This window comes from Cryptomeria japonica, chromosome 1 (assembly GCF_030272615.1).
Source record: "Cryptomeria japonica chromosome 1, Sugi_1.0, whole genome shotgun sequence".
Classification (NCBI taxonomy): Eukaryota; Viridiplantae; Streptophyta; class Pinopsida; order Cupressales; family Cupressaceae; genus Cryptomeria; species Cryptomeria japonica.
In genome coordinates this window covers 372,146,894-372,170,701 of record NC_081405.1, presented here as the reverse complement: position 1 = coordinate 372,170,701, position 23,808 = coordinate 372,146,894, and the positions used below count along the sequence as shown (strand labels likewise).

Here is a 23,808-nt window from a genome sequence, read left to right as displayed (position 1 = left end):
TTCTGAATTATGATTCCCCCCTTATTCATCTCCACTTGATCTCTTTTTATCCTTAAGCCTCCATGAAGAGAAGCATCTCTTTAAAGAGTGACAACCCTTTCAAAGGACATCACCTTTAGTTTATAACCCCTCTTTAAACTAATCGCCGTCTTTGTTGTTCTTTATATTAGCACTGCCTTAACATGAAAATACAAATCGTTGTATTTATGCTGTCATCATAATCCTTGTTTTATTTATTAATCACAATCGCTGGCCATACTATATGCATGGGTCTGTGTATAAGCAATGTTTAGTTGCTGTCCTAAAGTAACTATAATTATTGTTTGATCGCTGCTCATTATATTTATAGAGTCCGATCTTATTAGTGATTTTTATTAATAAACACTACTTTATTGCTGCCTTCTCATTTCTGTTTTATTAAGAAATTGATGTCTTTGATATTAGCATACTTGTATGATTACATTAGTTTGCATAGCTTTTTCATCATTTTAGTTAATGCATGAACTCATCACATGATATTATACACATATAATCTATTTATCCCTTGTGTGAAATATGCAAATCCTGGGGGTAGTTGATTTGACATGACATTAAGTTTGGTGCTTATCAATCAGACTTTGGTTTTAAATCCAGAAGCTTAGATTTTCCATTTCAATTGGGTTCATTCCAAGTTCTTTCGCAGAACTCCCTCTTAGCTTCAATCCCACCCCACTGCAACAATTTTGGCATGTCTTCATAGAATGCTTGTGTTATGTTTGGTAATCACAAACTCATTAAGAAGCATCCCGTAAATATAAATAATTATCAAGCCACAGAAGCCCTTCCATATGCCAGTTTATTTTGATGTAAACCAAAATATGTTGAATGTAGGTGGTGAATAATAACAACTAGAGAGAATACTTGGAGAAGAATGGAGGCGGCACTCTGTTTTGGAGGCTAGGGCTCGGCCCTGGCAGCGTTCCTCTGTTCTGGGCGTGTTCATCTGTGGAGGCCGGGTCAGCTGGGTCAGCTGTCGGTGCTAGGGGTGGTGATCGAGTTTGGTGGTGGGGTTTCACTCAAGGATTTGGGAGTCTTTGTGCATTGTGGGGGAGTTTTCATGCAGCGAGGTGGGGTTTAGGAGGTTGGTGTGTGCCTGTGATCTCACAACACTTTTTGACGGAACGTTGGGTGTGGTGTTGGCAGTGTTTGCAGATTCAGGGTTTTGTTTCTCTCCATGTGATGTTTTCTGAACCCTTGCTTGCGTGCTGTGTTTTGTTTCCAATCTGGCCTTGCATGGCTATGCAAGGGGGTCTTCGTGGAGGGTTAAGCATGCAATTTAAAGATGCTATGATTGGATGTTCCCCAACTACGACCATGCATGAGAATCCTATTTTTGGGATGCATGGCTCTGGCCTCGGAAAAAGTTCTTCTCATGTTGAAGGATTCAAGCCCATTAAGGTTAATGGTTGCCTTGCAAGGAGTGAGAATAGACCTGTTTTGGTGATTCTGCCAGATTCTGTGTAGAAAGACATTAGCTATTTGTCTAAGCGTGTCTTGATATACAAATTTATGGGGATTTGGGTGTCTCTACCCTTCCTGGAGCCATGGGCTCGCCATTCATGGTGTCCAGAGGAGGAAATGGAAGTTTTGTTGGCGGCTAATGGATACTTTTTGGTGATGTTCTCTTGCATGTCTGATAGAAATAAAGTTTTTGAAGGAGGACCTTATTTCTACAATCAAGTCGGTCTCTTCATCAAGCCTTGGCATGTTGGATTCAAGCCTACAGAAGAGCTTCCGTCGCAGGTTCTTGTATGGGTACGAGTTTCGTGGTTTCCACTGGAGTTTTGGAGAGAGGACATCTTCAATTTAGTTGCAGCGTAGCTTGGTAAGCCAATGGACCCTTCTCGACAAACAACGGAAAAGAAGGTAATTACCTACACTCGTGTGTGTGTTGAAATTGATCTAAATAAGCCCTTACCCAATTCCATGGAAATTCAGTTGGGAACTGGCTCATGGTGTTGGCATTTGCATGAAGATTGCATTAATGATATGTTATGTTGTCATTGATGTCAATTGAACCGGTGATGGTATTTATGATATTGCTGATATTGTTGTTGTTATTGATATTGTCTTGTAACCGGTAAGAAGAGCTTTGAGGAAGATGTTGTAAACTAGTATGTAAGTTTGTGAGTTGAACCCATAAACCGGTGTATAAGGTTAAACCCTTTCTATGCAATGTAACCGCTAAACCCTACCAGTTGTTTTTGTTAAACCCTCACCGATCAAGTTTGTTGGTTTAAGATCTAATGATGAGCGGTAATAATGGCGACACGTGTGATCATTGTATGAAGATAAGTTCAGATTGTTTTGGCATTTTTGTTTGATTGTCTAGGGAATGAGCAAAGTGGATTGCATCTAATGCATAGCGCGTGATGAGTTACAAAGTCCGATGAAGCGGTGATCATGGAGCGGTTGGAATTTTCTTGAAGAATGTGTGTAGATTGCTATGTAAATCCAACGGTCACACTTGAATTGATTTGTTTGTAATCTCTATGAGAGAATTAGGTTTTTGTTGTGTTACCGGCCTAATTGATTTGTATTTAAGGTTGATGAAGTTGTTTGTAAAGTTGTTGGCAAAGTTGGCAGAAATCAATTGAGTGTGTGGTTGCCTAACCGGAGAATGGATCTGCAGTTTATGTAAAGGTAGATTGAAGCTTAAAAGGATATGATCAAGCAAATGTAGTGTTATTCAGATAGATCAAGAAAACCTGTTGTTTTCTAACAATTACAGCAGAACTGAAATCCCCCAACCGGGTAAGCTCTAACAAGCTTGGTTACTTCTTAAATCCTCTAACAAGGTGGTCCATTAGCTTGGATTCTCAAATCCTCTACCGAGGTTACTCCTAACAGGGTATTTGCTTTTCATCAAGGCATTTTGTAAATCCCTTAACCGGGTGATTCCTAACAAGATCAGTTCTTAACAGGACTTATTGTAAAAGCTTTAATAGGCTTGGCTCCTAACAGGGCGAACTTCAGAAGAGTTCAAATAGCTATCTTGTGAGTCTCATCTCGCCGTGGTTTTTACCTATTTGGGTTTTCCACGTATAAACATTTGTGTCATGTGGTGAATGTTTTTGTGGTTATGATCTTATTTGTTGATTTGATTGACTACTTAACTATTCTGATAAGGCATGATAACTAGAAGCATTGAGAGATGGAATATGTTGATATGTGATTAAGCATTTTGATGTTTACAAGATTGAAGTTGTTTACTGTTAAGTTGCTATAACAGTTAACCGGTTGATGTTGAGTATTCTTACGAGCATTGATCTTGACAATGAAAGTTTACTTTGTGTGATTGAATTTGAGATTGGGAAGTTTGTATCAAATTTAAACAGGCAGGGGATTCTAAGACTGGAACAGGTTCTCCACCTCCCAAACAGGATAACGGGAAAGCCCCTACAACGGAGGATAAATAAGGATTTATTCCAGTTAAAGCGCGCAATAAGGGACGAGGCCAGAAGAGGACACTTAATGATAGACAGGCAAATGAGGTGTTTAATAGATTTGATGCCCTAGATGATTTGAATCAATTTGATGGAGCCATAGCAAACATGCCTGCTGGCCAAGATCTTGTGATAGCAAGGGATTTTACCTATTGCTTGGATTTTGAAATGTCCCCTACCTGATCTATTTCAATATATTAAAATCGATTGACATTCTTCAATTAGTTATTAACAAGTGCTTATCTATTTTCCTCATTAGATGATTAATATCATTATTAATATAAATATCAGACCCTGCTACTACTTCAGTTTTAAGGGAGAAAGGTTTACGTATGTTACCAAAGCGCTTAGAGACCAACTACAATAGGTTCCCTCAAAGTTTACAGATCCAAGCCCTTACCTATCTTTGGGTCTATACCCTCAAGGCTTATGGGTCACTGATCCCCACCCTATCTTGGGACTTAACCTATTGCTTGGATTTAGACTGCCCCTCTTTGGAACATCTCACCCCCATCTTAAATACTGACAGTTTTAACATGATTTAGACTATAAGTACACTAACTTCTCATGTATTATGAATATATATGATATTAAGTATGATTGTCATACATTATGCAGTTTATAACAATATTATTACTAGATTCTGGATAACAGCTTTATCAAGCTTCACATATTAAGCACATCCCCATGCATACCACCAAGAACAAGGATGTTACTGCCTGTAACTTGATAACAATTATGATCTGATCTGATCAATGGTGATGTCACTAGATGCTTTTGATTCCTTACCTTTATATCTCTCAATTTGAGGGAGAGGTCACACCTCTTCATCGTGTATGCCCTTTGGCAAGAGACATACCCTTTCACCATTAGCACCCTTTGAAGAGTGCAACTCTTCATTATTTCTACCCTTTGAAAGGGCAACAGCCTTTTGTAATCAGATCTGCACTTCTCATTTCCAATTTATCCTCCCTCTCAAATGAGGTTCTCTTATCCTTTTTATATCTCATTGTTGCGGGAGTCACAACATTCCTTTCATGTATTTTGACTTTTCATTAACTTAATTAATTTTTAATTAATCATATTTAATTATATTATTTTATATTTTAATTTAATTTTTAATGTCTTAATTTTATTATTATCATTTATTGTTAAATTCTATTTTGAAGTAGGGACATTACAGTCCACTCCTCCCAAATTTGCTTGTCCTCAAGCAATGTCAATTTTAACTTACTCAAACTAAGTCATCTACCAATATGAATCAAAACATGGGGCATACACATGAAAAACACGAAGCATACACATGGATAATTGCAAACACGAAGCATATACGTGAATACACGTATTGTCAAATTTTTTCTTATTGACTAGAATGGTTCAATGATTCATCTTTACCCTACAATATGGCAGGATCAATGCTCTGATACTATTTGTAATGTCCCCTACCAAATCTATTTCAATATATTAAAATTGATTGATATTCTTCAATTAGTTATTAACAAGTGCTTATCTATTTTCCTCATTAGATGATTAATATCATTACATTATTAATATAGATATCAAACCCTGCTACTACTTCAATTTTAAGGGAGAAAGGTTTATGTATGTTACCAAAGCGCTTAGAGACCAACTACAATAGGTTCCCTCAAAGTTTACAGATCCAAGCCCTTACCTATCTTTGGGTCTATACCCTCAAGGCTTATGGGTCGCTGATCCCCACCCTATCTTGGGACTTAACCTATTGCTTGGATTTAGACTACCCCACTTTGGAACATCTCATCCCCATCTTCTTAAATACTAACAGTAATAACATGATTTAGACTATAAGTACACTAACTTCTCATATATTATGAATATATATGATATTAAGTATGATTGTCATACATATTGCAGTTTATAACTATTATTACTAGATTCTGCATAACAGCTTTATTAGGCTTCATATACCTAGCATACATATTAAGCACATCCCCATGCATACCACCCAGAACAAGGATGTTACTGCCTGTAACTTGATAACAATTATGATCTGATCTGATCAATGGTGATGTCACTAGATGCTTTTGATTCCTTACCTTTATATCTCTCAATTTGAAGGAGAGGTCCCACCTCTTCATCACGTATGCCCTTTGGCAAGAGACATACCCTTTCACCATTAGCACCCTTTGAAAGAGTGCAACTCTTCATTATTTCTACCCTTTGAAAGGGACACAGCCTTTCGTAATCAGATCTGCACTTATTATTTAAATCAGATCTGCACTTCTCATTTCCAATTTATCCTCCCTCTCAAATGAGGTTCTCTTCTCCCTTTTATATCTCATTGTTGAGGGAGTCAAAACTTTTCCTTTCATGTATTTTGACTTTTCATTAACTTAATTAATTTTTAATTAATCATATTTAATTATATTATTTTATATTTTAATTAATTTTTAATGTTTTCGTTTTATTATTATCATTTATTATTAAATTATATTTCGAATTGGGAACATTACAGTCCACCCCTCCAAATTTGCTTGTCCTCAAGCAATGTCGATTTTAACTTTCTCAAACTAAGTCATCTACCAATATGAATCAAAACATGGGCCATACACATGAAAAAAACGGGGCATACACATGGATAATTGCAAACACAAAGCATACACATGAATACACGTATTGTCAGATTTCTTCTTATTGACTAGAATGATTCAATGATTCATCTTTACCCTACAGGATGGCAGGATCATAGCTCTGACACCATTTGTAATATCCCCTACCAGATCTATTTCAATATATTAAAATTGATTGATATTCTTCAATTAGTTATTAACAAGTGCTTATCTATTTTCTTCATTAGATGATTAATATCATTATTAATATAGATATCAAACCCTGCTACTACTTCAATTTTAAGGGAGAAAGGTTTACATATGTTACCAGAGAACTTAGAGACCAACCACAATAGGTTCCCTCAAAGTTTACAGATCCAAGCCCTTACCTATCTTGGGTCTATACCCTCAAGGCTTATGGGTCGCTAATCCCCACCCTATCTTGGGACTTGACCTATTGCTTGGATTTAGACTGCCCCTCTTTGGAACATCTCATCCCCATCTTTTTAAATACTAACAGTAAAAACATGATTTAGACAATAAGTACACTAACTTCTCATGTATTATGAATATATATGATATTAAGTATGATTGTCATACATATTGCAGTTTATAACAATATTATTACTAGATTCTGCATAACAGCTTTATCAGGCTTCATATACTAAGCATATATATTAAGCACATCCCCATGCATACCACCAAGAACAAGGATGTTACTGCATGTAACTTGATAACAATTCTGATCTAATCCGATCAATGGTGATGCCACTAGATGCTTTTGATTCCTTACCTTTATATCTCTCAATTTGAGGGAGAGGTCACACCTCTTCATCATGTATGCCCTTTGGCAAGAGACATACCCTTTCACCATTAGCACCCTTTGAAAGAGTACAACTCTTCATTATTTCTACCCTTTGAAAGGGACACAGCCTTTCATAATCAGATCTGCACTTATTATTTAAATCAGATCTACACTTCTCATTTCCAATTTATCCTCCCTCTCAAATGAGGTTCTCTTCTCCCTTTTATATCTCATTGTTGAGGGAGTCACAACTTTTCCTTTCATGTCTTTTGACTTTTCATTAACTTAATTAATTTTTAATTAATCATATTTAATTATATTATTTTATATTTTAATTTAATTTTTAATGTTTTAATTTTATTATTATCATTTATTATTAAATTCTATTTCGAAGTGGGGACATTACAAAAGCGCGCAATAAGGGACGAGGCCAGAAGAGGACACTTAATGATAGACAGATAGATGAGGTGTTTAACAGATTTGATGCCCTAGATGATTTGGATCAGTTTGACGGAGCCATAGCAAACATGCCTGCTGGCCAAGATCTTGCGATAGCAGGGGATTTAGTGGGTGAGGAAAGCGATACTATCCAGGTAGAATCACAGGAAGGGGTAGATGGGCAAATGGACACAGATATCCCCTTGGAGTCCGTGGGGGAGATGGAAGCAACTAGAGGAAAAGTAATCAATCAGGGTTGAGGTAATAACAGCTCTTTGGTTTGTGTGGAGAGGAATATGCAGGATGGTAGTAAAAGTAAAGGTACTCCACCAACCTTAGGTATTCATCAAAAAGTTCTTAAGAAAGGTGTTTTAAAGAAGCCTCTTAAGGTAGGAAGGAAGAAGGATCAAGAGAAGGTAAAGTTAGTTGGGGAGAACTTGGTGGAGTCTGGCTTCGTGAAGCCCATTGATTCTCATTTCCCCTCATCCCAGAAATGATTGTTATATCATGGAATGTAAGAGGGTTGAATAGCATCCCTAGACAAAAGGCTATTTGAGAGTTGATTGTTTCCCATTCTCCTGATGTGGTTTTTATTCAGGAAACTAAGTTATCAATTAATGGTATGATGGACAAGGCTTCAAAAATTTGGTCACGTTGTTGTTGCCAATGTATTGGGTCCCAAGGCAGTTCAGGGGGCATTGCTTGTTTGTGGGATTTGCGTAAGATTGTCCCACTCTGGTGGACTTCGAGTAGATCTTCTATTTCATTGGTGGCTTCGAGTTTTGAATCTGGTGAGACACTTCTTTCTACTAATGTCTATGCCCCAACTGATTTGTTGGTAAAGTCTCTGCTTTGGTCACATATAAGATTTGTTTGCTCTCTTGCTCCCTTGTTCCCTTGGATTTTAGCAGAAGACTTTAATGCAATTTTAAGTTTGGAAGAGAAAAGGGGAGGAATTTCCAAATTGGATCCTTCTGCTGAATTTTTTAGAAACAATATTGAGATTTTAAGTATGGTGGATGTCGAGCCCAACAATGGTTTATTTACTTGGAACATTAGAAGGTGTGGAGTGGAGGCAATAGCTGAAAGACTGGATAGATTCTTGGTCTCCTACTTTTGGATGGAGGACAGCTAGAATTCTAGATTAAAGATTTTGGATTGGAGAGGGTCACATCATTGGCCAATCATGTTCTCTGCTACTAAGTTTCGGGTGGCAAAGAATCCCTCTTTTAAATTTCAGCTTATGTGGCTTCGGGATTCTTCCCTTCATGATCTCATGCTTGGATGGTGGAGTGAGGGGAAACCTGTTTATGGCACTGCAATGTATTCCTTTGTCAAACAACTACAATTCATTAAGTTCAAATTGAAAAGGTGGAATAGGATGAACTTTGGCAATATCTTTTTGGCTAAAAGGAATGCGCATTCTTGTGTTGATTCTATTACTCGTCAAATTAGGGATCGAGAATTATTTGAAACTCTATACATGGAGGAAGCTGTTGTAGTGAGTGAACTTGAGGAATGGGAAGTGCAGGTAGAGATTTACTGGAAGCAAAAGGCTCGAGTGGATTGGCTTCAAGAAGGTGACAGAAACACAAAGTTCTTTCATAATGCAGTCAAGGATAGAAGGCATGGGAGTTCTATTTGCTCTCTCATTTCCTCTGAGGGAACTCTTCTTTCCTCTCACAGAGAGACTTCACAGGAAGCTTCTAGGCATTTTCGTAATCTGTTTTATGAGGATTCTACTCTGGCTTGGGAGGAGGAAGGATTGGTGTTGGATTGCATTCCTACCTTAGTTTCCAATGAGATGAATGAGAATCTCACTAGACCTATCTCTCTAAATGAAGTTGAGGCAGTTGTTTTTGGCATGAAAAAGGGCAAAGCTCCAGGGCCGGATGGCTTCCCAGTGGAATTTTATCAAGAAATTTGGGAGATTATCAAGATGGATCTCTTTGAGGTTGTGCAGGAATCCTTCGTAAACAAGCAGATGCTCAAGCTATGAATGCAACTTTTCTTGCGCTTATCCCTAAGAAGGAAGGAGCAAATTCTCTTGATTCTTTTAGGCTTATAGCTTTGTGTAACGTGGTTTACAAAATAAGTACAAAGTTGATTGCTGAGAGGCTCAAGCCATGGCTAAGCAAATTGATCTCTGAGGAGCAAGGGGGGTTTGTTGTTGGAAGACAAATCTTGGATGGGATTATTATAGCAACTGAGGTTGTGCACTCTATGGCAGCCTCTAAGGAGAAGGCTCTATTCATAAAATTGGATATGGCTAAAGCTTATGATAGTGTAAGATGGGTTTTTTTGCAGAAGATGCTTACCGCATTCGGTTTTGGGGATGAGTGGATTTGTTGGGTTATGAGTTGCATCACCTCTTCTTCTTTTGTTGTCCTTATTAATAGTGAGCCCACAGAGCTTGTCAGTGCTTCAAGAGGCCTTCGGCAAGGAGATCCTCTCTCTCCATACCTCTTTATCTTAATGGCTGAAGCATTGGGAAGATTCTTAAAATCTCGAGTGAGACAGAGCTTGTTGCAAGGCTGGAATTGGGGTAATGGTATTCCTTCTTCATCTCATCTTCAATTTGTAGATGATACTGTCCTTATGGGTGTTGCCAGAATTAATGAGGCTATCAATTTCAGAAAGGCTTTGGATATTTATTTGAAAGCATCTGGGCAAAGAATTAATGAAGGGAAGTCTTCTATCTTCTTTATCAATACTCCTATTCTTATTCAAGCCCGAATTACTAGAATCCTGAGGTTTCAAATTGGTACTCTTCCATTTATTTATCTTGGTGTTCCTATCTCAGCAAGTTGCTTACATTGGGGATTCCGACAAGAGTTAGTGGATAAGTGATGCAGCCATAACCGGTAAACCCTCAAAAGAGAATTGACCGGCTTATGCAGCAAGAGTAACACAACAAAAGCAACAAGAAAACATAGCAAGATTACAAAAACAGATCATATTGTTGTCTTAGAACCTCCGACAACCAACCGGTTATCATCATACAGTCATCATAGAACATCCGACAGTTAACCGGTTACATGCAAGCTACAAGCCAGATACAATCCATCTGGGACTCTCAGAATCGACCGGATCACTAATCACGAATCTAAATCCTTATTCTGATTTCTACTTCCTCTGCCCTACAAATGATTACATAATACCCAATATATACCCTTTGGAACATATCCAAGTCGGCCACAAAAGATTACATTTACCAATGCAGGAAAATGAAACATGTAACTAGGTTGGCCCTAAAAATGAAAGAAATTCTTCCAGAAAATAACAACCAAGAAGAGCGGATCAGCAGGAAGGTCAGCCACACGCAAAAGAACATTGGACAAGACCCCAAATAGATCCACACGCCAAGAAACCGCTCCGGAAATGAAAGAAAACCAACCGGTAAGCACAAAAATTGTCCTGGAACCCAGAAACAGTCAAACCAGGAGCAATAACTAGCCCGAAAAGAATCCAAATGGACTGAAAATCTGGAATTAAACACATGAACCAGCTTGGAGACCGAAAATAGGATCTGCAATGAAAAGCAAGCAACTACCGACAGGAACACAGAAAACTGCACACTGAACTGAACAAGAACTAAACTGAAAGGAAATATTTTTGGTCGATGCAAGATTGCTCATAGACTGGGGATGCTCCTCCATCAATAAGTTCCAGCGAAAGGTTAGTCATTGGACTAATAGATGGCTCTCAACTGCTGGTAGAGTGACCCTTTTGAAATTTGTGATCCAAGCTCTCCCTATTTTTAGGTGTTTTGTGCAGACAGCTCCGACAAGCTTCATTAAGGAGTTTAATGCCCTTCCAGGGAGTTTTTATGGACTGGTAACTTGCTTTCCTCAAAGTGAAGTTTGGTTAAATGGGACTCGATGTGTAGGTCAAAGCAAGATGGTGGCCTTGGTCTATGACATGCAAGAATGAATGGTTGTGCTTTGGTTGCTAAGCTCTACTGGAGATGGTGTACCAACCAAGATCAAAGATGGGCTAAAATTCTTAATATGAAATATTTGGGAGGGGTTGATGGTAAGGAAGTTCCCCGATTTGAGTTGCGGGGAGGTGGATCCATGATATGGCACACTCTAAAAAGGGGACTTTGGATTTGCAATAGGGGTATTGATGTTATGTTCTGGAAGGATTCCTGGGATGGTTTCCCTCCTATTCTTTCCCAATTTCCTCATTTGCAGTCTTTGTGCAATAGTTTTCTTGAAATTGGTTGGAGCAGAGTTGAGAACTTTAAAGTTGTTATGAATTTAGGGCAAGGTAGAGTGGCTAGATGGAAAGAACCAGATGAGTGGCCTCCTCGAGGTTCGGTTGAGGACAGGAAGGTACTAGCTGGTATCCTTGCTGGAAGAATGTGTAACTCTCTTAGTGAGCTAGATATTCTTGCCTGGAGTCCAAATGCAAAGGGGAAGTTCACAATGGCTTCATGATATCAGGAACTTGACAGGTTGACCTTTGGTAGGGCAAATGTGCCTTGGGGGAAGCAAGTGTGGAATAGGATGGCTTGGCCTAAGTGTAACTTCTTCCTGTGGTTGGTGGCTCGGAACAGACGTCTCACTTGGGAGAATCTCAGAAAGAGGGGGTTTCAAGGGCCTTTTGTTTGTGTTTTGTGTGGAAATAGGGAGGAGACTAGCTCTCATCTCTTTTTCCAGTGTTCTTTCTCTAGGGATGTTTGGCACTGGTGGTGGGGAGTTTGGAAGCATGTTTGCGTTCATGCTAGCTCTTTGGTGGAATTTTGGAATTGCCTAGGCAATCCCCCTATCAAAACATCATTTCTTAAAGTGGCATGGGATATTGGTCCCGATTTTATTATTTGGTAGTTATGGCTTGAAAGAAACCGAAGGATTTTTCAGGATAAGAGGATGTTGAAGGAACAAGTTTGGTTGCGGATTATAAATATGGTGTAGGAAACCCTGATGGCTAAGTGTGACCTTACTGAGAGGGTTGACCCTGTGGATTTGCAAGTTGTCCAGAACTTAAAGCTTTTAGGGGTGAATTTTGGAGATGGCTTCTTTAGGAGGCAGTAGGTAAGATGCAGACATACTAAGCAGAAGGTTCAAAGGGATGGTAAGTGGTCTCCTCCACCTCTGGGAACCCTTAAGGTCAATACTGATGGGTCTTCTCAAGGAAATCCGAGGTATGCTGGAGTCAGAGGGGTTGGCAGGGATAACTCTAGTAATGTCATTTTCTTATTTTCAGTATATAAAGGACATCAGACCAATAATTACATGGAGGCCCTTGCAATTCTTTTAGCTCTTGAAAGAGGGTGTGCTCTTGGATGGAGCACGATTATATGTGAATCTGATTCCCAAGTGGTTGTGGATATGTTAAATAGGCAGAAGATGGATGATGTTGATTGGCATTTGGCTGTGGTGGGTCGGCAGATTCTTAGTTTGAGCGATTCCGTGGAGTTAGTTTCCTTTCACTATGTCCCATGGGAGTGGAATAGGGCTGCTGATTGTTTGGCCAAGTGGGCCTCGGAAGGTTTGGAGGGTTGGCATGTTGGAGACTGGGGTAAGTTTCCCCCGGAGTATTCTCTGGAGTTAAAAAAGATTGTTAGGGAAGACAAGATGAGATAGGTCTGACCCTTTTGGGGTTGCTCTTGTTTTGGTACTGAGTTTTTTCTCTCTCTTGGGCTTGTTGGCCCTGTGTTTTGTACTGCTTTCCCTGATTAAATAGATTTTTACCCCTTTTTTGGAATATAGGTGGTGAATTATCCCACGAAATTTTATGACAAGAAGAATTACACCTAGATATATTATACTTTTAGAGCAACTCTACCATCATATGCGACTTTATATTATTTTCCATAGTAATGATTAATCATCAGTTTGGCCTGAATTGCTCATATTTTAAAGGCTGTGATGTAAACCAAAGCTCAAAACACGAGTGAAGCTGTCAATTTGATCTTGGAAAATTTCTTATAGAGCAAGTATACACAAATCAGAACTTACAATTTGATCTCAGTATTATTTTTATAGAATGAGAGAAAAAGAGAAAAGAAGACAAGCATTTAAGCACTAACAACATAACCCTGAAGTAGTTTCCTGTGTTCCTCAATTACAAATTAATGTTATCAGATTGATCCTACGGCTAATGAAATCAAAATGAATTTATAGATCAGAAACAATCCTTAACCCAAAATTTCACAATGGAATATAGAAGATCTTGGTGTGCAGAGAAATTGATGAAGGACAAAAGATTATAAATTGTTCAACACTAAATACAAACCTTGAAATAGCTTGAAATAGCTTTCTGATCCTGAATCATATACTAATGTTATTGGGCTACAATTTTGGCTTAGAAGAACATATCAAGTCTCCCTTGATCTATATTCTCTAGTTCTGTATTAAAAAACATAATTAATAAAGAAATTATCCAATGAACTGACACATTTTTTGATAATTATACGCTGTTTAGATTTTTCGCAGGAAAAATGAGGTAAAAGAAATCACCAAATACATGTGCAGGAAGACTTTCAGATATGATAAAGGATCACATTTCAATGATTTTCAAATGCAGAAGAAACATACAATTCCAGAAAAATGAACATACCTCCCATTCTTCCTCACTCTCAATTCCCTCTGCTGTCACCAAAAGAGGTTTCATTTGCACTAAGTAATCTCTAAGAGAAATAGGAGGCTTCTCATCAATATCTGGATTTGTTCCAAAGTCCTCCATATAATATTCAGGTTCAAACTCCAACTGCAATCAAAAACACATAAAACATATGATAGTCAACACTAGCAGCAAAGTGTATTCATCATCAAACTGCTGATGGCCATAAAATACTATGTCTGATATTTTACAGGCAATGGGAGAGAAGAGACAAAAATACTAGAAATCAGGTAGTTTTAATGCATGTTTGGCATGCAGATGTACAAGGTCAAGTAAAGTAAAAGAAAGCGAATGAATATCCAAAACATTGCTAGGTGGTGAAACAAAAACAATATTAGATATTATCTACAGACTACCATCAAGAGATTAAACACCTAATCCTTTCAGTGCTGCTGCTTATTTTCAAATTCTTCGCAAATCAAAGATGGTTTAATACCGACAATCTGGACCTACAGTTTTTCCAATTTAGAAGTAGGCATCAGGAATTCAAGTTTCATATATAATAACATCCTTTTCTGATAGTACAATTATTGCTAGAATGTATCGCATATTAAATGAACCATTATGGACTTAAACCTTTGCCAATTCAGATTCAAATATTTAAAAATCAATCTCTCAGATATCATTGCATTGGCATCCTCCTCTGATAGTACAAACACTACTTGGTACTGCTGCATGTCATGTTGATACAAATAGACTTGAAGCTTTGCCAATTTTGAAGTAGGCATTGGGGATCAATCCTGACATTGTTTAATACATTTGAAACCTCTTTTAATAATTGTAAGTTTTGTAACATTGCTTGATGGTTATACATATCAAGGAGATCACCATGAATTTAAAGATTGTGCATGGGAGTTATTTTGGAGTAATTATGCTTGTAATCTTACACATTCCAATTCTATCTCATATGTTTTACTGCAAGTTGATGGAATTATGGTGCTGAGTGTTAATGTTTGCATACGCTGCAGGAGATTTTATTTTTCCGGCGATGGTTGTATAACCATTTTGTTGATATCGTGCCTTACTTTTATCAGTTCGTCTCTGTTCGAAGATATTGATCTCTGCATTTATGAGTTCCTTCTTAGCTGGAAGTGTTTCTGGTTCCTTGATAACTGTCACCGACCTCCATGTATGATTTGCGGCTCCATAGGAACCTCATGCGTGCTGGCAGCGGTTTCTTTCCTCTTCGCATTTCATCCGATATAAAGTTTGTCTATGTGGCTTATGTAACGGCATATATGTAACTACTGATAAGCTTATGGAGTCTTTTGGCCTTTCGTCTACCTCCGACAAGAGATATTTTGAGCCTTGTCTTCTATTTAAAAGGCATGTTGTTGTTTGTGCTTTAGTGGGGGGTGAAGTTCTCAAGAGAAAGTCTATATTAGTGAAGTTCTCAAGAAAGAGTCTATATTAATATGCGATCATCCGTGCTGACTTAAGTGTAGAAGCTTTCAGTTGTTCTGAGATGTTATTGGCTTATAGTGCTGATTGTTAAGTGTTAGCAATCTTGCTTAAATCATTGCTTGATTAAGCTTGAGAGCATTGTATCAGATTTGTGTCTTTAATAAAGTTTGATTTTTGGTGTGGCTGGGTTTTTCACCCTCAGGTGGAGGGTTTTATGTTAATGTTAGAATAAGGAAGGTAAGACAACAATCTGAAACTTAGAAAATCTTACAAGAACAAGATACACAGAATTTTATCTAGGGAAAACCCTCCACCTGAGGGTGAAAAACCCAGCCACACCAAAAATCAAACTTTACTAAAAACACAAATCTGATACAATGCTCTCAAGCTTAATCAAGCAATGATTTAAGCAAGATTACTAACACTTAACAATCAGCACTATAAGCCGATAACATCTCAAAACAACTGAAAGCTTCTACACTATAGTCAGCACGGATGATCACATATTAATATGTCGTTGCTATAATCTGCAATCTATGTTTTGTTCAAAGGAGAGAACACTCAGTATGTGGTGTATTTGAGCAGACCTTATTGCATACCAAAAGATTCTTGATATAAAGAACAGTGCCGGAGGAGTCTTATGAGAAGATAAGACTCAGCTATAGGACTAACTCAATGGGAACCGGCAATAATGAGGTGAAGGCTACACATGTTCTAGGTGCATGGCATGTGTTTGTGAACTTCCAACTGAATGCTATATCTGAGCATCATCTGAGCTATCATTATGTTTCATACTACTGGAAGTGTTGGTCACTCTACTGATGGGAAATTTGGAATTGGGGTATGGTCCAACATACTTCTTGACCGCTACAACACTGAAGATATTAAAATTGAGACAAGAGGGCTCTCCCAGTGAGAGGGAGCTTAACATTTCAGCTTCAAAGGGAGCCTGACTTTTCAGCTTCAAAGGGAGCCTGACTTTTCAGCTTCAGAAGGAGCCACATCATCATGAAGATTTTGTTAATGCATTCTTCTCTGCGAGAGAAGTTTGAGGTGCAAGCCCTTGTAATGCATTTTTCTCTGTGATGAAGAAATTTGAGGTGAAAGTCCTTGTAATGCATTTTTCTCTGTGATGGAGAAATTTGAGGTGCAAGCCCTTGTTAATGCATTCTTCTCTACGAGAGAAGTTTGAGGTGAAAGCCCTTGTTCCACCCTCTGGGAGTAGCCATGGTGGATGTCATGTTGAGAGACTCCATGACAACATCACAATGAGTGACTCCATGATGATAGCTTGTGTTTATTTCACTCATGGGAGTAGCCATGGTGAACATCATGTTGAGTGAATCCATGATGTTATCACGTTGAGAGAATCCGTGATAAAATGTTGCTTTTTACACATATGGGTGTAGCCATTGTGTTTGTCATGTTGAGACACTTCATGACTTGAAAATCAAAAAATAATATCTCCTTTGCTAAGAGGGAGTGTTAATGTTTGCGTACGCTGCAGGAGATTTTATTTTTCTTGCGATGGTTGTATAACCATTTTGTTGATATTGTGCCTTACTTTTATCAGTTCGTCTCTGTTCGAAGATATTGATCTCTGCATTTATGAGTTCCTTCTTAGCTGGAAGTGTTTCCGATTCCTTAATAATTGTCACCGACCTGCATGTATGACTTGCGGCTTTGTGGGAACCTCATGCATGCTGGCAGTGATTTCTTTCCTCTTTGCATTTCATCCGATATAAAGTTTGTCTATGTGGCTTATGTAACGGCATATATGTAATTGCTGATAAGCTTATGGAATCTTTTGGCCTTTCATCTACCTCCGACAAGAGATATTTCGAGCCTTGTCTTCTCTTTAAAAGGCATGTTGCTGTTTGTGCTTTAGTGGGGGTGAAGTTCTCAAGAGAGAGTCTATATTAGTGAAGTTCTCAAGAGAGATTTTATATTAATATGTGATCATCCGTGCTGACTATAGTGTAGAAGCTTTCAGTTGTTCTGAGATGTTATCAGCTTATAGTGCTGATTGTTAAGTGTTAGCAATCTTGCTTAAATCATTGCTTGATTAAGCTTGAAAGCATTGTATCAGATTTTTGTCTTTAATGAAGTTTGATTTTTGGTGTGGCTAGGTTTTTCACCCTTAGGTGGAGGGTTTTCCCAGGATAAAATTCTGTGTATCTTGTTCTTGTTAGATTTTCTAAGTTTCAGATTGTTGTGTCTTACCTTTCTTATTCTAACATTAACACTAAGGAATACAGAAACAATTTGAAGAAATCTGAGATATATCAGAGCAGTAATGTCATTGCCATAAATTATTGCGAGATATGGTTGAAAGCCAGTCTTGCTGAAAGCATTGTTGCTGCTCTTGTATTTTGCTACTAATAGATGGAGGTAGAAACAAAACCATAATTTCAAGAATTTCCAAAATTGACTAAAATCCATGCAACCTCTTCTCATTGACAAGTTGTTTTGAATGCCTTTTGGCAAATTTATGCAGTACGCAGATCAACCTCAGCTAATGCATTTTTTGAAAAAACCACATGCCTTGGGTAGACTCACATAAGACATTCTGTATATTTGTCTCTTAGAATTAATTTTTCCTTGGTCATTAAAGTCTTAGTTATTAGATCCTAAAGCCATAGGATAGATTTATTTATTTTTTATTGAAAATTTCTCCTCAATCTTTTTCCCCTTTTGTGTATGAATTTGTTCTTAAAATTAAAGGAGATTTTGTCCTTGAAATGGCTAAGATTATTATTATTTTTGTATCTCACACACAAAATTGCCATCTGCCTTGACCATAGACCTATAACACAATCTCTAAATGTGAGGGGGTTAAGGGTTTAACAAAAAAGAAAACAAGCAAGTTTCAGCCAATCTCAATGGATTGCTACAGATTTCAATCAGATTCAATGAATTAATACCATTATCTACAACCTATCTCAATGAACTACTACCAACATAAGAAGGAAAAAGAATCAAACTGACAAACAAAACAAGCATATGGTCGAATTTACCGATAAATTGGTGTGGAGAGCCTCTACGTAATCATCCTCATCTGATTCTGGTGGAAGAACATCCGAGGAAACGTCCTCGATAAGCTCTTCAATCTCCTTCCACTTATCCTCCCCAATTCTTTTCATAAAACGCTCTCCCACTGCATCGTCGCCAGCAAGCATGTCCTCCGGTTCATCTTCCCCCTCAGGCGGCTCCTTATCGCCTCTTCCTCGTCCACGACCTCTGCCTCTACCTCTGCCTCTGCCTCTGCCTCCACCCCTGCCCCTCATATCCCCAGGGCCCTCCGTAATCCCCGTTACCTCAGCCCGCTTCTTCAAAATATCCAAAGCTTGCTTCACAGCGTCATCGCCAGTTAGCCTCTGAACTGTCGATGCGGGTGCTGCGGGCCGTCTAAAGGCCTGACGCCCCATGCCCGAAATCGCCCCTCTTTCAGGCCGAGCATGGCGGTTTTCTTCGCCTATGGGCGCGCGTGGCCCACCTAGGGCTTGTTGTGCAGGCACCCCTCGCCCGTAGGGTTCCCAGGGCTTTGAAGGCTCTACTGCCCGTTTCATAAAGATTGGCTTAATGGGCGGTTGTGTTGGACGGCTGTAAAGCTCATCTGTCTGCTCTACCTGTTGTGGCCACGAAGGCTTTACAGTCCGTTCCGTCGACCGCTCGTAAAGCCCATCCTTGTCCTCTCCTCCTACTGCCGCCAGCGGAGGCTTTATGGCTGGTTCCTTGTCCTCTCCTCCTACTGCCGCCAAAGGAGGCTTTATGGCTGGTTCCTTGTCCTCTCCTCCTCCTGCCGCCAAAGGAGGCTTTATGGCTGGTTCTGTCGGCTGCCGTTGTGGCATTTCTGATACAGGCGGCGGCTTCAAAGTTATTCCTCGACCTCTGCCCGCAGCTAGGCCGATGGTGGGATCCTCCTGCCATGATCTAAACGGTGTTTGTGGGGATGCTTCGTTTAAATCCTCCGTTTCTCCTCGCCCTCTGCCATGGCCGCTAGCAGGGGCGAGCCTTCTGGCCTGAGAAGGCAATGCTGATCCGCCGCCTCTTCCAGCAGGTAATGGGGACTGTGAAAATTCATCTTCTGTTTTCTCATCAGGCGGTTTGCCAATGATTCTGTGCGAGGGAAAGGGGGCCCCTCGACCTCTGCCAGCCCCGGATGAAAATGGGGCACTCCAGATTGGACAGTGAGAGGGCAAACTGTTCGATTTCAGCACTACTCTGCCAATGCCCTTCATTACGACGAAGAGAACCAGAAACAAAAATATAGTTTTTACGAATTTATTTGAAACTTTTCCATTACAGCAACAATTAAACTTTCCGTCTCCCGCAGAAAACAAACATTGAAGGTTCAGGCATTACCATGCGTTCATTTTGTCCATGACGCATTGGAGGCCCTGTAAGTAAGATAATACTATGTCAGAGAATTCACATTCGAAAAAAAATTATGGAATGGCTCGGCTTTCTGAGGAAAAGAAAAGAAATTCATTAATACTTCCACGTTAATGATAATTTGGATGATATATTAGAGGGCATACAAAAGTTGAAAAAAATAAATATTGTTAGTAATTATTGAGAATACAATTCAGTGGATATGTGGAAATTCAGTGGATATGTGGAAATGATGTATGAAGAAGTTTAACTTGGGATATTGATTATATTGAGTATAGTCGTTGATGGTTGTTGAAATATCTTATATACAATTGTCGGAGAGTTTGGTTAAGATGCAATTTTGTAATTTACGTCAAGGAAATGTAGGTTTGTTCATCCGTTGACATGTCTTTCTAAATCTTTTTCTCTTTTTCTCTTTTTCAAAGCAAGGTGTCGAACGAATGCTTAACTATAGTTGAAAATAAGTTTATTGTTGAGAAACTTTATGTGCTATATTCAAAAATATGATCATCAACAATGGTAGTCATTAGTGTCCCTAAGAATGTAGTAGTATGACTACAATAGAAGATGATCTTTGTTTAATAGTGTGGCCAAAAAAGTAGTAGTAGTTTGATTAATTCTTTTGTGTTGTCTTTTGTATTCATGTTCCACAAATGTCCACGCATTAATTGCAATTGCCAAAAATATCAACTGATTGCTATAGATTTAATCAAAATAAATTGCAATTTGGTTTATCCCATAAAACACAAATTGCACACTGCCTACAATATGTTTTATAGATAAATGTGTACATATTTTAATCTTCTCCATTTTTATAGCACATCTAAAATTTATTTCAATTATCTATCAAAAACATAAAATTCCTTTTAAAAAAAGTTGATATCTTAATTTTAAATTTATTATCTAATAACTTTAAGATTTAGGTTGATTAATATGAATTCTATTTCATTATTTTACTTTAATTTTTATGGAGAGCTAATCAACATTTCCTCTCAATATATTTTTGTTCAAACAAAAATTTAGATTTTACATCTACTTATGAATTTTAAATATATATTTGACAAAATTTATTTATTATGTTAATTATTATAAATTTTATTTAACTATTTTACTTTGAGAATTAAATTAATTCTATTTAACTTTTAAACTTTACTTTAGTTAATTATATTTAATTATTTTACTTAAACTTTAAAATTTAGGTTAATTATTTTAACTATTTAACTTTAAGAAAAATGCATAGAAAACTTAATCTCTTCCATTTAAACAACTTCAGTTCTTTAGTCACACATTGATAAGAACAAACATGTCCTAAATTTATGGGGACAACTATTTTAAATATTAGAAACTAAAGATGTGTTCATGCTCAGAATCCACTCTTAAAAAGTTAGGATGCTAGAGATTTAATTAGTTATATTTTTTTCCTTTCAAATTTATATGTTAAATAATTATTTAAAATATTTATTTGAACTAAATTTAAAAATCATATAAAATCATAAAAATAAATAATACAACTACTTCGAAACCTTTTTAATAAGTAGAAATATACAAAGAAAAATATAAATTTAAACAAAATAATAAATAAATAATAGTTAATATTTGTTTTTTCAAATTTATATGAGAAAAAATTACAATTTAAAATAACTAAATAAAATATCATTGTATACACCTAAAAATGGTCTGAAGATAATTAATTAAATAAGCAATTATTTAATTAATTCCCCTTCCTAATTTAATTGAATTCATTAGGCAATTTGATTAAATTCTCCCTTCCATCTACTTATTAATAAATCTAAGGATTTATTCATTAAGTTCATTACATAGTCCCCTTTGATTAATTAATTCAAATTAATTAATCCTCCCCCTATTTTCAATCAATTCTTCTAATCCTCTAATTAATTAAAACAAATCAATTTATGAGTTGTTGAGAATTAATTAGTCTTTTCCTATTATTTGAATTTTTAAATTCAAATTACCCACATGCCTCCTAACTTCTAACCACCTAACCTAACCATCCCTCTAACCTAACCCATTCCACCTAACGTAGGGTTTAACCAACCCTATCCTATCTTGCACATTCTAACCTCCTTATCCTAACCTCCTATGGTGTGGATATTTTCTTCTTGAGACACGTGGCACTTTGGCCACATGTCTCCTCTCTTGGACACTTGCCCTTTTATGAGCAAGGCTCCTTGACACTTGTCACCACAGAGATGACAAGTGTCCCTTCCTCCAACCTCTTCTCCAACCTCCTCCAATTTCACCCTTAATATCTTCAAACTCAATCTTGATCGTTGATTCCTACCACCTCACCCCTGGCCTTGGAAATCCTATAAATATCCACCATTTTGGAGCACAAAGGATCTCATCTCATTATCAATTTAGGCATTGTTACTATAGGCATATCATTTGAGCATTGTTGTTATAGGCAATTGCATTATCTTAATTTGATCATTTTCTAGCATAATTGTTGAATCATGTAGCTTAATCAATCTCTTTTCTAGCTTAATTGCATCATCATCATAGCTTAATCATGCATATTATTAGCTTAATTAGTCTATTGGATCAATCTAGCATATTCAATCTCATCTTTGCATATCATTATCATTTCAAATCCTCCATCTAGGTGTAGTCAAGTCACGGGGATTGCTTATCCAGATCTGAGAGCAAATCCATACTCGCATAGATCTTAGGAGGCGATAGGTTGCTTTGTCATGGTTCATCTTTGTTTGCTTATTATTTGCTAACCATGCTTGTAATGATCTATTGAGTGTTTGTGTTGCAGCTGCAGGTATCACACTTCACAGGCACGACATTTTGACGCCCACCGTGGGGCCGGAAAGCTCATTTTTGGCCTCTTAGCTTTATCAAATTTCCAATTTAGCAGGTTTTGGGTCGGGTCTGATTTAGAATTTTGTACAAGTTCTCTTTTTGCCTCGTACGAGTTCCTTTGTGTCCTCGTACGAGCAGGGCGAATTGTCGTATGATCAGGTGATAATTGTCGTACGAAATTATGTTTCTATGTTTTCAAAATAGATTACATTTTAGGGTTTTCATGCTTCAATTTGGTTATTACTAATGCTAATCTTGGTCTGTTTGTGAGTTTTTCGGCAGCCTAACTGGTTTTTGCAGGACGATTATCGAAGATTACACTTGTCAAAGCTTCATTTCATCCAAACATCATGACTACTAATGTATCTATTTTGCAGGTTGCCTAGGAGGACTCAACCAAACTTTATGTCTTCTTTCAACTTTCTAGGCACACTTGTTTTTGCTAATGGAAATGAACAAACATGTCTTATGTGTTTTGATGATAGGCGAATATGCTCTCACCTTTCTTAGGTGATCAGAAAGCCAGACTCATCCTTTGCTTTCATTAGTGCATATCTTTAGGGGGCCTGCCCTCATGAGGAGCCTATAAGGCCAAAGCCATTAAGGTCGGTGAGAGGGGAACGACCCAAGTGGGAACGGCTAACACCAAGTACTCCAACCCACTATAAAATAAATGCGATTTGATGAAAATCAAGTCAACGGCAGTGCTCGGGAATAACTCTCCTCCGTACCTTCGGGTATATCAAACCTTGGTTTTCAAGGCTGGGAGACCTCTTAATTGAGTTTATACCCCGACGCGGTGAACAAATCCCTTGCTAGTTCCAATTAAATTAGAAGCTACCTGATTCACCTCTGAAAGGGGGATAATCTTTGTGCAAGAGAGATAGTAACTCTCCCAAGACACTTGCCATATCGTGTCCCCATTAGCGTTTGGAGTCAGATGATACGACGTTGAGAATCCATTGCGTGAGACACAGTGGTTGTATTCTGATTAGCTAGTGGGTGTGTACCTAAGTTTGCAAGCAAAGGTTTTCTCTCTCAGCCAACTTCCTTAGGTAGCGTATTGTGCTTGAAGTCACTTAACATATCACGTGTTTGTCGTTTCTTCGTCCCTAAAACAAAAAATAAGACATCTAAGAAACTGGAAAACAAAAGCAAAACATCAAACTTCATTGATAAAAAATATGTCCAAACAAAGTTTTCGTCTCTGTTATGTCCTCTGTCGTACGAGCTT

General features: G+C 37.8%; 1 protein-coding gene across 1 annotated transcript in view; it reads right to left on the bottom strand.

Moving 5' to 3' along the window:
- LOC131069100 (uncharacterized) overlaps positions 1 to 19,894 on the bottom strand; it is a 30,848-nt gene extending 10,954 nt beyond the window's left edge. The window contains exons 1-2 of the mRNA XM_058004410.2: positions 18,368 to 19,894; positions 13,884 to 14,033 (exon numbers count right to left, since the gene is read on the bottom strand). Of these exons, the coding sequence (XP_057860393.2) occupies positions 13,884 to 14,033; positions 18,368 to 19,591 (1,374 nt within the window). The 5' untranslated portion in view covers positions 19,592 to 19,894. The remainder of the gene's footprint in view (positions 1 to 13,883; positions 14,034 to 18,367) is intronic.
- Between the last annotated feature and the right edge of the window lie 3,914 nt (positions 19,895 to 23,808).